Source organism: Bacillus rossius, chromosome 14 (genome assembly GCF_032445375.1).
Source record: "Bacillus rossius redtenbacheri isolate Brsri chromosome 14, Brsri_v3, whole genome shotgun sequence".
NCBI lineage: Eukaryota > Metazoa > Arthropoda > Insecta > Phasmatodea > Bacillidae > Bacillus > Bacillus rossius.
This window is the reverse complement of record NC_086341.1, coordinates 40,233,476-40,248,504: the sequence shown is the minus strand read 5'-3', so window position 1 is coordinate 40,248,504 and position 15,029 is coordinate 40,233,476. Positions and strand designations below refer to the sequence as shown.

The following is a 15,029-nucleotide window of genomic DNA, read 5'->3' as shown; positions in this document are numbered from 1 at the left end:
AGCCCAAAAACCGTTAACGAAGAAAAATGAGTTTGTAATCCGTGAACAAAAAAAAAATCTGGTCATACTTAACAGAGAATCCACTAATTAGTGACGCGTGCACTGCAAGGCACGTCACACTAAATCCAAGAAATAATTAAAAAAAAAAAAACGAGCCACAGACGTATCCACAAACGCCTATACGCCGATTCGTGTTATGATCACCACAAATATTATTCAGAGTAGCACAACGTGACTCTTCACTTTCGTGTCACTGACACCACCAATTGACCACATAAAAAAGTTTTTATTTTAATTCGTTTCACGTATTATAATCGTTTCGTGGCACGGACTACCACTTGCAAATTTGTATCTTTCGTTACCTAAAAAAGAAAAGAACCTTAAGGTTTTGTAACACGGACACCACTGGATAACCACGTAGAACAAGGTCAGACCTGCATCTTGTACTCCACCGATTCACGACAAGAAGTCTGCCTCACAGGCGGGTACTGCGTCTGCGGCCGTGCTCGCTATACGGATATCTCCTGTATCTGCACGCGCTTCTTGACGGTGCTGCCGCCGCCGGGGGCGGACGCGGCGCTGGAGCCTCGCGCCGGGGGCGGCGGCGGGGGCGGGTCCGGGACGGAGGGGCTCTTGCGCGCGGTGGCCGTCACGTAGCACGGCGGCGGCTCGTGCAGCTTGATGACGTGCGGCGGGGGCGGCGACGACGAGGCGGCGGGGGCGGCCGCGCCGGGGGCGGCGGCGTCGGAGCAGGAGGAGCCCGACGAGGACGAGCTGCGCCCCTGGGGCTGGGGGCGGCCGCGCCGCCGCCGGCCGCGCTGGTGGTGGTAGATGCCGGCGAAGATGAGCGCGTTGAGCAGCAGCAGCAGGCAGCCCACGCCCACGGTGACGCCGAGGGCCGCCGTGTAGCTGTAGTAGTGCCTGGTGGCGAGGCGCTGCAGCAGTCCCGCCTCGTCCTCCTCCTCCTCCTCGTCCTCCTCCCCCTCCCCCTCCTCCTCCTCGTCGTCGCTGGTGAGGTTGGGCGCGCACTCCACCAGCGGGGGCCGCGGCGAGGTGGCGCCGTGGCGCGCCGGCGGCAGGCGCGTGAACGACTCGGGCCGCACCAGACCTGCGCATGCGCACACTCCACATACCCGCTCCGTAGAGACCGCAAAACAAGTATCAATTTGTGAATATGTCTTTTAAATTGCTTCCATAGTGGGATGCAATTAAAAAAAAACTAATGATAACAAAATAGGGGGATACAGTTTGGTGTTGCAGCTGCTGTGCCGCCAACTAGTATTTTGGCACAATTTAAAAATTTGAAAAAAAAAAAAAAAGTCTCCAGTCATTCTTTTGCTGCAAGAACTTCAATTTGTATTTCTCCTCCTGCACACTCCCATTCAATCTTTGCCAGGCCTAGATCCGATTTTTTGCCGAGTCTTTGCGATTCAGACTGTGTATCCGTTTATCCCACGCCTTTGGCGCACGAACGTCGCCTGTAATCCGCCTCCGAACCGTGACGAGAACTGCTATGTCCTGCAAGCTCTCAAGGGCAGGCTGATACTAAGACCTCGCCTGACGTGAACCGTTTTCACAAAGGTACAGTCACGCCTCCGGGTTCAGTAGAGCATCTTTCCCACTCTCATCAGCAGTCTTCACACCCCCCACCTCTCCAAGTTTTCCTGGGAACACTGGCCCAGAGCTTTGATCTGCCGCTAACCCCGGCCAGGGTCGGCCTGTCCCAAAGCCACGACTCTAGTCCCAAAAAGTACATGCTTATGCCACCTGGCGGTAGTTTCGCGAATCACTTCCCCTGGTATGTTTGAACGCCCGCTGAACGCCTGCCCTCTGGCGTCTCCCGCAGTAACCTGTACACTGTAGTTCCTTCCCAGGCCACCAGAGCGCTGGCCTAGTCCGCTCCATAAGCCCCATGCTGCTAGCAGTCGCCTCGTGTGAGTCGACCTCTACTCGGTTCAGCCACACCTCATCAGGTCGCGCTGACATCGGCCAGTACCACCAGTATTTCTCGACAAGCCCCTCGGTAATATTCGGAACTTTTCGGTCCGGAAGCCGAAGCCTCCCCCCTTTCTTTTCTTTAGCTTCGCTGCCGCCCCAAATTAACTGCGTGCCACGATTCTGGACTGACCACTTCGTATCTACTTCATCAGGAAGCCTCTCCGTTTTTCTTTTAAGATGTTATCAATTAGACAAGGGATATGATTCCCACAACTGTAGTGAATAGCCTTTAGTCAGTCCATGTAGCTCTACCTCGTAGGAGTAGTCGTGTTTTATTCATCATCGGTTATTTATTAATTTTTTAATCATGGAAACGTCCGCGACAACCGCGAGTTCGCGAGCGCCGCGACTCTGGGCTGATCCTGGAAGCCATCTCCCTGTTTGGTGAGACTTGACAACTTTTACTCCCCGACCATCATCGTGATTAGAAGGTATTTTCTGCCTATTTTGCCAACTGTCTGTGAACCAGTCCTGAACATGTGTGTTTCGGATCTGTTCACAGACAGGGTACAAGTACCAGACAGGTTCCAAGGACCAGAGCAGTTTCCAGCAAGGGCCGGATGACCAAGACCCTCTGACGTCTAGTCAGCTGTTCCACTTCGTCCAGCCATCGTCAAACCGCCAGCTCTTCAGTGTCTTTAAACCTTTTCGGACTAGCATTGAACCACCAAGTTGAACATATCTGACAGCCATTAATGTCTAATTAACACTTAAAAGATCCTGGGACTGCGACTTAGTTTATTGGTACGAATTTTTTTTTGTATAGTGTTAAGCATCCATATAATTGTCTAATAAGCAGAGACCGGAACATTTCGCGATTTCAATGACCTGCAGGAAAGACTCCACGAGCCTCTATGCATGCGGGAAAATAACATCAGTTCATTGGCTACTGACTCGTGATACCTGTTAACTGGGACGCTAGTGATTCGATACTTCATTTATTAAAATTTTTTCATTGGCCGAGTGTCATTCAGATAAACTGTTGTCCAATCACTGATGCAGTGAAAAGGCAAACGTGTTTGGATTCTAGCCTATCGCGAAAGGAATCCGCGAATTTTTCCGGTCTCTACTAATAGGGCCGGCCCATTCTTTTTATAATGTGATTATAAATCCCTGTTATATATTTTTTGTTAATAAATTTATAAAATATCAGAGGTGAAAATAATCAAAAGTAAAATAAAAACAGAGGTACTTTGCTTTCTGAAACCAAAAGATTCACTGGTTGGCCCCCAGTCATCAGGAGAGTGAAATGTAACAAAGTTATAACATAACTTGGGTTTACTCTGTTATGACTGAGGAGTGTAACACTACATATCTATCATCAACCGTCCAAAAATTTAAATACACCACTGGATAGCTAAAGCGTTGGAAGGGGAAACACCGCCTTTTTGAGGTCATTTTGCTGCGTTTCGAGATTTCCATTTAGTATTAACTTTTGACTCGGAGAAGCTACGACGTTCATTTAAGTTTCAATCGTCAGCTCTCATTAAAATCTATCAATTGCACATATAAAACATTAGTGTAAAATGGTTACAGTGAATATATATATATGGTGTTAAAATAAAAAATAGCGTATTTTATATTTTATATAGAAAATATTACCTATTACGTACAAGTATTCACGTACAACACACGGCTGTGACCATGACAGAGCCACACCACATTTTTTTTAAATTTTCTACTTTTACATTTAAACAACTACATAACAGTAGTACTGGGTTTCGAGTTCTTAACCGGGGAAAACGCCTTGTGTGGTCCCAGTACCTCTAATAGTTAAGCTTTACTCTAAACCAGCACCTGCATGGCTTTCTAGTATTAAACTTACACGTTAATAAGCATGATACAACCAAATAAAGTGAAATTTTTGAACATTGATAAAATGATAGCATACTTTTGTGAATAAAATTGAATAATTTTTATTGAATTATCACTATTTTGTAAGTATACAAAGGAGTGAAATTAAATCTATAATTTAATTGATAAATTTACTTTTATTTTCACCCATTAATTCAAATATGTTTATTACTTTAACGAAGAGATTATTTTAACTATAAGTGTTGTACATGTTTGATATTTAACTTCTTCCAATCTGTGTTATTCTGTTAAGGATAGGACGATGATAGGAAAAGTAGGAAACGAATGGGAGTGTTTCAAGTTTAATGTGCCTCGAAAAAGTCAAATCGATGGTTGTTCCAATCGAGTGGAAGAGAGATAGATAGATGTGGCGCGAGCGTACAATAAGCGTAACGGGAGACAGCCAAACGGGACAATGTGCGTAACGGGACACTTTTTCGTGCGTTCAGCCGGCGTTCATTGATTTAGTAGACGTTGTCACGTCAGAATATTTTATTTATCAGTGTATTTATGACGCTCTTAATTATATCTAGGAATCGTACGTTCAATTTCGTGTCCGAGTTTCGTATTATAAGTTTATTTGCCAACATGAGCTACACGAGAAGAAATGAATTTGCTCGTTACCGAGTTGAGATGTTTACACATCACTGGCGAGTGCTGAAAGACTAGTCCACATTACCAAAGGTTAATTTTTAACTAGACAATTTCATAAGGAAAAAAAAAAAATTCAAAGCAGTCAAGAGGACTGCTGACAGAATTGAAAACTTTCAACTATAAACTAACAGTTGTTATTTTTGGATATCCAAATTAACTATCACGCAACAAATATTTTTTATCACGTTAGTAAAATAACTCCTAAATCACTATAAAATACGCATTGCAAAGTAATTGTAGCTATTAAAATAATAAATAATGATGTTCTTAATTTTTAGGTTATATTGCTACAAAGACTCCGTTTTCTTCGTTATTTAAACTATATGTCTATTTGAGAATATTAAAATATTTTATGCTCACTTTTTACTGCACACTAATCGTATACTTAAGATTTAAAATAAAAACCGAACAAAAACACAATTTGAACACTGTATACACACATTCGAATCACATATGCAAAGCACTGATGTACAGGGACTGAAGACGCGTACTCGCTGCGCGCGCACCACTGAGTGTGTGTGTATGTGTATGTGTGTTTGTGTGTGTGTATATATATATATATATATATATATATATATATATATATATATATACACACGCACAGTCACGTCACGTGACCATGTCAATGACGACTTACATGAATTTACTCCCTATCCAAACCTTCCTATAGAAGTTTTCACTTCATAAAAGTGTTATGTACTTAAACTAGAATGTATTTACCTGAGTAGTAGTGGTCGCCTCTCTCGTGGAAGTGATGGTGCCGCATGCTGACGTCATCGTCTCCCGGCTGGTGCAGCTGAGGTATGAGGTTCAACCACACCGCCATCTTGTGGCCCCGATAGTGACTCCTCATCTTGGGCTTCAGCGCTGGGAACAGCAGAAACATGCCCGGTCATTGAGTCCCGGCGCCTAGCCTAGCAAAATAATATACCAATTACTAGAGACCTGCCAAATTCGCGGGTTCATTTCGTTTTATGCTAAAATTCAAATACTTATACCTTAATGCTGCTTCTGTCATTGGTTCACTGTTAATCTGGAGGACTGAGGGCCAATAAGAGACCCTCACTCATAGAAGTGTCGAATCACAGACCACCCAGTCGAGACGACTCACAAGTCAGCAGCCAATGAACAGTTGGCATTTGCCCGAGTGTGTAGAGGATATTGGAGTCCATCCTGGAAGTCATTAAACCCGCGAATTTTTCCTGTCTCTAAATATAGGTACCAATTAGGTACATAGTCTCATAGATAGAGACCGGAAAAATTCGTGCATTTATTTCGCGATATGCTAAAATGAAAATAATTGTACCGTTCTGCAACTTCTGCTATTGGTTCTCTGTTAATCTGGAGGATTGCAGGGTAGAGACCGGAAAAATTCGCGTTTTCAATTACCTTTAGGATAGACTCCATGATCCTCTATGCATGCGGGAAAATGATATCTGCTCATTGGCTACTGACTCGTGACACCTGTTAACCGGGACGCTAGTGATTCGATACTTCTTTTGTTAAAGGTTTTTAATTGGCCTAGTGTCATTCAGATAAACTGTTGCCCAATCACTAGAGACCTGCAAAATTCGCGGATTCATTGACCTCTGGGATAGACTCCACAGTCCTTTAAATACTCGCGGAAATGACACCTGTTCATTGGCTACTGACGCGTGAGACGTCTCAACTAGGCTGTCCGTAATTCGGTACTTTCCTGGTTTAATGTTTCCCATTGGCTCACAGTTCCCCGGATAAAATGTAGGGCCAATCGCAGAAGCGGTACGAAGGTATAGTTGTTTTGATGCTCACCTATAGCGAAATGAATCCGCGAATTTTGCATGTCTCTACCAATCACTGATGTGGTAAATAGGCAAACGTTTTTGGATTCTAGCCTATCGCGAAAGGAATCCGCGAATTTTTCCGGTCTCTATTGCAGGGTCAATTACAGACCTTCAGTCAAAGCAGTATCGAATCACGGGTCTCCCAATTGAGACTCCTCACAAGTCAGTGGCCAATGAACAGCTGACGTTTTCCCGCGTATGCACAGGATCATGGAGTCTATGCTGAAGGTCATTGAATAAGTGAATTTTTCCAGTCCCTGCTCATAGTAAACACTCAAAATATGAATTTGGTACAGTTTAAAAAATGAAAAGTGGGACAATGCAGGCATACTGCGTATGAACAAGAATACGTGGACTAGTTTTCATCAATACATAGGTATATACATTTAGACATCAAAGTTTTCCAGGTTTAGTTGATGACTTTGTAAACAGGAACGAAAATTGCTTTCTGCGAAACATAGGAAAACATATTATTTGCATTTAACTTGCCGCAAGCAGGTATAATTTGAATCCTTTACAAATTTTTTTTTATCAAGTCAAGATGATAATGTTGTCAGTTTAAAATATTTATTTTGGAGTCACGTTTATAAACCATTATTTTCAATTTCATTTAAACTAAAAACAAATATGAGTACAAGTTAATCACGCACAATAGTTAGAAAAAAATACTTCACAAATTACAAATTTATTTTAATACTTAGAAAAGTAAGTATTATTTACTAAAATTTATATGTTTTGCATACTTTTAAATTGCCATAAATATATTATGTACCACAAAACAGAACATAAACCTATGGAAGGGGAAAACGATTCAATAAATATGAGTTTAACAAGTGACACTCAAAGCTAATTAATGAAAAAGATATTACGCAGGAAGCAATAGCTTTTCCAACGATTGCACGCTACAATAGCTTATATAATTTTACATTTCTCTTTCAAATGATTTGTTTAGGTTCTTCGGTTATGCTTATTAAAGGAGATAGTTTCCTAAATTAGTTAGCGAATAACTTTTTTCTGCTCAAAAATTTAGATTTATTTTATTTTATATCCCCATGAAAAGAAATGCTGATACCAATTTTAAATGTACTTATTTATGATTATAATAAATGAAAGGGAAATTTACATTTCAATCCCAGAATGAATCGAGAGAATGGAATATCGTTGTTTATAGTTGTGTATTAAATGTTCGTAAGTATCTGCAGTTTAAAAGTCTTAAATTATTGGATATATTCATTAAAGAATAAAAATTAGTCTGTAAAAAATTTATGATTTTAATATTTTTTGGAAAACATTTTTTAAAAAAATTTTCAAAAATATATATATATATATATAGTTAAGACTTAGGGTATAAAGGATGGATTAATTAAAAAAATCATGGTCAATAAATTACATAGTCTCGTTCATGATAGGATATGATATAAATTTTCTATCATGCTAAATAAAGCTATGCAAAAATACTTATTAGCTCAATAAAACATTTAACAGGAAATAAAAACAGATTTATTATTTTTCAAAATCATTTGCAAATAAATGAAACCATTAGAGCAAAATAATAAAGAATAATACACTTTTAAGTTGTTTCACCATAAGCCATAATAAAAATTGCATCAAGCTTACGACAAACAGTGGTTGGTTTCAATTTAAAATCTGTTTGAATAAAAACATTATTTATTTTTTGGGAAATTTTTTTTAAACAAACTATAAATGCAATTGTGAGTGTTGAAAACTGTTACATTTTACTAGGAAATTTTCTTCTTGATTTAGTTGACACAAAGGCTTCTTTGCCGCCGTAGCTAAAAACATATATATTATTTTAGGAAGTTATAGCTATTGAAACTTGCTACAGACTCTTTCTGAATGTATAAAATTTGCGGAAATAACCCCCAATAATGAAATTATGCAACAAGCAAAGAAACTTTACAAGCAAAGAATAACAATAGTTTATAAAATAATCAAGTTGTAAAACATTATGATCATTTAATGTTTAAACTGTAAAGTATAAGAAGAATATTTTATTCGTATTTTATGAACGGTTATATAAATGCACGTTATTTTCTTTTAAACGTCTTGAATTTCTTTCTTTCTTGAGTGGTTTTTAAATCCAGCTTTATTTCTGACAATATCAAGCAAATTTCATAACTTTTCTTTTTCGCTTATAACAGACTGAAACACTTTAAGTAGGCCAAAGGAATTACTAAAAATTTTTTAAGAATCTTTATCTGTTATTATGGGTTATTTTGGTTTTCAAAATCCACAATATGAGATCTATAAGAGAATGCTAAATTTGTTAAATTATTAAAAGCATGTCCGATATCGGTGTAAAATATTCGGGTTGAAGCTCTAGATTAGGTATAGTTATTAATCTGTAAAGTCAGAATAAAAAATTCCCATTTCACAGAGCAAAGCATTGAACAGGTTTCTGAAAAAGATAAAATTGTGCATTAAATTTATAAAATCATTTAATTTATTTTTGTTTTTGACTTTTAAATGCATTTTATCAAGTTAGCACATACATAAATATGTAAAATATAATGATTTTAATTTGTTCACAACGCTGTTTAGGATATAGTTAAAAAGTTTTATAAACGAAAAAAACATAGACTTTTGTAATATCACAGAAAAATTGAAAGAAATGCATTTATTTAACAGTGGTCTCTGTATTTAATTTCAAACCCTATTCGAGTATACATTTTATTTGTAGTTACATATTTACTTTTAACGTAAGAAACAGTTTATATATAAACTTAAAGGTAAGGTTTCATATTACTGTACAAAAAAATGAAAAGTTACATCTTTACTTTATTTCTTAAGGCTTTTTCTCACACGCTGCGATAGTTATTTTATTTTATTGTCATTTATATTGATAAATGTATTTACCTTGTGAATTTATTCCCATTGTTCTTCTAAATGTTTTGTGGGGTTTAAATTTTGTGTCACTAGCCATTTACTAAACGTCATTTTCGACACAAAACATATAATACGTTAGAGATATCGTGACAAACGTAAATGAAAAGACATCATTCATAACAGTAATGAAAATAAATTAACAGCATTTCTTGTGTATCAACGAATTGAGTGGAATTCGATGGGGTGCTGTCATAACTCAAAAACAAAAAAAAAAAATATTACTTAAGCTAGGCCTGTTTTAAGTTGCATGTTTGTAAGTAATGACGATTTTAAGTTATGTGGTACGGCGTTATGTTTTTAAGTTATGCTAGTTCTAAGCTACCTGTTTCAAAGGTATGATAATTCTAAATTGTGAGTTTTATGTTATGATGTATCTAGTTTAGGTGATTCGGTGCTGTGTGTTTCTAAGTTACATGTTTCTACGTCATGACCGTTTTAAGTTTTGTGTTTATATGTTGTAATAGTTCTATGCTAATGACAGTTCTAAGATGTGTTTTTATGTTATGTATCCAAGCTATGTGGTTCAGCATTGTGTGATTCTAAGCTACGTGTTTCTACGTTATGATAGTTCTAATTTGTATGATTCTATGTTGCGATATTTCAAAACTACGATGTTATAAGAATTGAAGTTTCTAAGTTTTTTTCGGCGTAATGTTCTTCCTAAGTTAAGTGTTTCCAAGTAATTATCGTTTTAACTTATGACAGTCGTATGTAGTGTGGATTTTTGTCTGGAATACTAAGTTTTGACTTTTCTAAGTTGAGTGCTCCTAAGTTATGTGAGGGTCCCAATTCGCTTACGTGTTCCTTTTCCCCACGAAACGTGCCGACGGCACTAAATTTTCACAGGACGCACAAAAAAGGCCACATAAAGTCTACATAAAAATAAAAATTATATATATGCTTTTGAATCTTAAACTTTAATGTTTGATATTGAATACTGGTTCACATAATTAAAAAACATTTATTTATTATGAATATATTTAATAGCAACTGTGTATTTAATTTTTTTCAATATATATCAAAGTAAAACAATCGAAATAAACTGAAACGAAAAAAAATGGAAAAAAAATACAACCAAATGAATCGAAACAAATAGAAACAAAATGTATCAAACTAAAAGAATTGGAACAATAAAAATGAAATTAAAAATATACTCACATGTTATTATATAACATGAAATGAAGTGAAATTACACGAAACAGAATAAAAAAATAACCAATTGCAATGTAATAAATATATTTTAACAGAAACGAATTTCAAAGACCTGAAATGTTTGAATCGAAACGAAAAAAACAACAAAAAAGAACTGAAATGTATTGAAATGTTATGCCTTCTCTTCATATCGAAGTGAGGTTATTGTTCTCGTATGTGTACAGAGATTAGAGAAAGTTGCAGATGGAGCATAAGCTCTGAGCACTGTGGCCAGTTTGTTCACGTAAGAAGATGGCGGCCATTTGTTTATATAGTATATAGAAATGTAGTTTACCACAAACTCTTTTACACAATCATTTTTTCTCGAGTCAACAGTCTTTATTTGTTTAATATTCATGCACTTTTCCACCACCATACACACATCACTTACGAGAAAATGCGATTTTCTTCACGGAACAATATGGTGGCGACCTGCTTCTCCCTTACGTCCCCTGGCTTCAGAAACAAACTGTGATTATGCTCCATCAGTAGAGACCGGAAAAATTCGCGGATTCCTTTCGCGATAGGCTAGAATCCAATAAAACGTTTGCCTTTTTACCGCATCAGTGATTGGGCAACAGTTTATCTGAATGACACTCGGCCAATGAAAAACCTTTAACAGAAGAAGTATCGAATCACTAGCGTCCCAGTTAACAGGTATCACGAGTCAGTAGCCAATGAGCGGATGTCATTTTCCCCGCATGCATATAGAGGCTCGTGGAGTCCATCCTAAAGGTAATTGAAATCGCGAATTTTTCCGGTCTCTATCCATCGATCACGTAGAGACCCGTGAAATTCGCGATTTCAAATCCCTAAAAGATAGACTCCATGATTCTCTATGCACTCGTGCAAATTACATCTGCTGATTGGTTACCGACTCGTAACGTCTGTTGACTGGAATGATCGTTATTCGTTAATTCTTCTGTTAAAGATTTTTAGTCGGCCCAGAGTCCTCCAGATAAACATGTGGCCCAATCACTGAAGCAAAATAATGTCAAAATTATTTGGACTCTATCCTATCGCGAAATTAATCTGCAAATTTTACGGCGTCTCTATCCGTCAGTAACATTCTGTAATGTCTGCATGTGTAAGGATTTCATTTTGCTCGTGGGCTACAGGAGTTCCTCATGACGTCGTTCGCGCCCTGGGCTCATTCTCCGCGCCCAATCTCGCCCCAGGACTGGAAGGACTCCCCAATATCCGACGCAGGAAGCGCGCGACAAGGACCCGCCTAATGACCCGGCGCCTGAGACACGGGGCTCGGCCGGGGTTGCTGGGAGCAAGGTGTGAGGGGGGTTGCGACGACGGTGTATGGGTGTCATTAGGGCGAAGGACGAGATCCCGCGGGCGAAAGACGAAAGCGTCGTCGACTCCAGACGCCCTCTCCGGGGCAGGCGTCGGGCGTCTCTCGGGCCGATGGAGACGACACCCCTTGATTCGATATCGGCGGGGCTTTCTCCTCTCGCGTCTAACCCCCCACTCCTCCCCCCACTCCAACATCCTTGTTAATTTCCGCTCCACGGGGGACGAGCAGGAATAACGCTCCAGAGCTCGAGTGCTCACTTCCGCGACGGGTGTGGCTGTGTCACGGACACGGCCGTGTGTTGTACGTGAATACGTGTACGTAACAGGTTATATTTTCTATACAAAATATAAAATACGCTATTTTATGTATGTTATAATCATGTTTTTTGACGTGAAAACGTCTAATAAATCGATCAACGCCGGCTGCACGCACGAAAAAGTGTCCCGTTACGCACATTGTCCCGTTACGCTCATTGTACGCTTGCGCCGCATCTATATATCTCTTCCACTCGATTGGAACAACCATCTATTTGACTTTATCGAGGCACATTAAACTTGAAACACTCCCATTCGTTTCCTACTTTTCCTATCATCGTCCTATCCTTAGCAGAATAACACAGATTGGAAGAAGTTAAATATGAAACATGTATAAAATTTATAGTTTAAATAATCTGTTCGTTAAAGTTATAAACATATTTGAATTAATGAGTGCAAATAAAAGTAAATTTATCAATTAAATTTTATATTTTATTTAACTCCTTCTTTGTATCCATACAAAATAGTGATAATTCAATAAAAATGATTCAATTTTATTCATAAAAGTATGCAATCATTTCATCAATGTTTTGTTATGACGTTGTAACGTTAAACTATCGTCCGTAAACCGACTTTACAGACATCCAATTTTTTAATTTTAACAACACTGTAACGGTTTTACACTAATTTATTATGTAGCCTACTACGTGATAGAGTATATTTTGACAAGAGCTGGCGATTGAATCTTAAACGAACGTCGTAGTTTCTCCGAGTCTAAAGTTATACAAAATGGAAATCTCTAAACGCAGCAAAAATGACCTCAAAATGGCGGCGCTTCCCCCTCCACCGCGCGCAAAGCGTCACAGTTTTCACTTAGCGTAACGAATTCTTTGATCCTTTAGCTATCCAGTGGTGTGATTAAATGTTGGATGGAGATGATAGATGTGTAGCTGCAACACCAAACTGTATCCCCCGATTTTGTTGTCATTCGTTATTTGAATTTGCCTCCCACTATGGAAGCAATTTCAAAGATGCATTCACGTCAAAAAATGTCCCAGCAACATCGGAACACGAAGCTTGCGAAACTATTCCGCCAACCTTTGGTCCCACACGCCTTGTTGTGCTACATATTTCATTTTCATGTTACTGCCGTTGTTCAACGTGGATATACATGGAGGGAAACATGACACTTTTTTTTTCAAACAGTTTTTTTGCAATAATATTGATTTAATATTAATATTTTTTTTTTAACTAGCTTATAAACTTTGGCTTCACATTCTCACTTTCAGGTTATTCTGATATCTCACTATTCAAAGAAAAGTGTGTGATGATTTCCAAGCATTTTTTACTAAAGAAACAAACACAGTAAATTTGGAAGGCGTATAAAAGATTTAATTCACAGCACAACCGTTTAAGATTAATTATAATTTCTAAAGTGTTTTGCGTAAGTCTTTTGACGTGGCAACGTCTAATAAATCGATTAACGCCGGCTGCACGCAACGAAAAAGTGTCCCGTTACGCACATTGTCCCACTACGATGTGTCCCGTTACGCTCATTGTCTTCCGCGGGAACCAGGCACTATAAACATGGCGGCCGACTAGCAGCCGACAATATATTTTAAATTTACCGCCTACCACTATAAGAAATAAACATGGCGGACTACATACGTTTTTAAAACTTCCTCAACACAAAAACAAATTTTTTATAATTATAGGCTATATACAACATCTGAAACTATTATTTCCAACATGGCCTCGTGGCCGGGGGATTAGCATCGCTGAATATTCAATAAAAATTATTTAATTTTATTCATAAAAGTATGCAGAGGAAGAGTTTATCATACAAAAGATAGAAAAATTAAAAAAAAAAAATTACTTCCTCAAAGAATAACATACTTTTAATGCCTAAGTGGTTTGGTTGATAAAACCTATTACGGCTCAGTCTCAGGCCGAATTGGATATTTCATTTTCTTCCGGATCAATCATTTCATCAATGTTTTGTTATGACGTTGTCACGTTAAACTATCGTCCGTATACCGAATTTACAGACAACCATTTTTTTTGTATGGATAAATTAGCTAATTTCATAAATCCCGTTTTAGTGTGTTCGAGTATTTATTTTACCTTGATGAATTCACTCCTCTTTTTATTTCATGAGGTAGCCAATTTGAAACAATGCAAAACTCATGCCTATTTCTTTTTAATTAAGATTGTGCCATCGTTTGTACTTTAATTTATTTTTGTTATAGCTATCCTTTAAATAATTAAATAATTGTATCTTATTGCAGATACCTAAGCTTTTCAAGTATTTTTTTAAAGAAATTAACATCTTTCATTAATATTTAAAAGTATCAAATTTATTTTTGAAAATTTTTGTTGACTCTTAGTTTTTAGTATTACATAAACAAAATTTCCAAATTGTTCACCCCTTTTCTCTGTTACCACAATGATGCCAATGTGAAAATGCAGAACTAAAGATTTTAGATATATCTTAACAAATTTGAAAACCAAACACATCCCGTTCTATTTTACCGCAGATGTAAATTTATCCAACTAAAACTTTTTCAGTGGATACAAAACTATTTTTTCAATTAACTCGCCCCTGTTATATAACTTAAAATAGGGGATATTTTGGAGAACGTTAAATAAGAGAAAATTTATTTCTATATTTTTAGACAACGTTAATTATTATTATCAAAACGATTCGCACTTCAAAAATTAGAATATCAGCAAGTAGTTAAACCGGGTTGTGGATTTTTAAAGTTTATAAGTCATACCGCATATATAATTTGAATAGCTTGAGGAATATGTTTTTTTTTTGTGTGCCTTATCACCATTTTGCGGTTGAATGTAAAAAAATATTAAATGTAAAAATATGCTTTTAAATCATATCAAGTACTTTATTCTTGCTCAATTTCTTACACTCCTTCCAGCCTAATTTACTTGGATAGGCTAGGTGATTTTGGATTATTAAAATTTATGTTTCACTTGTTTTGGAGTAGAATTCCGAAAATTATTTATTTAAGTTAATAATGGGTGTTT

At 37.6% G+C, this 15,029-nt stretch overlaps 1 protein-coding gene across 1 annotated transcript in view; it reads right to left on the bottom strand.

The window, feature by feature from the left end:
• Window positions 1-509: 509 nt before the first annotated feature.
• The window catches only part of LOC134538780 (neuroligin-4, X-linked-like), a 185,572-nt gene continuing 171,052 nt past the window's right edge, over window positions 510-15,029 (bottom strand). The window contains exons 7-8 of the mRNA XM_063380272.1: window positions 5,227-5,373; window positions 510-1,108 (exon numbers count right to left, since the gene is read on the bottom strand). Coding sequence (XP_063236342.1) covers window positions 510-1,108; window positions 5,227-5,373 — 746 coding nt within the window. The remainder of the gene's footprint in view (window positions 1,109-5,226; window positions 5,374-15,029) is intronic.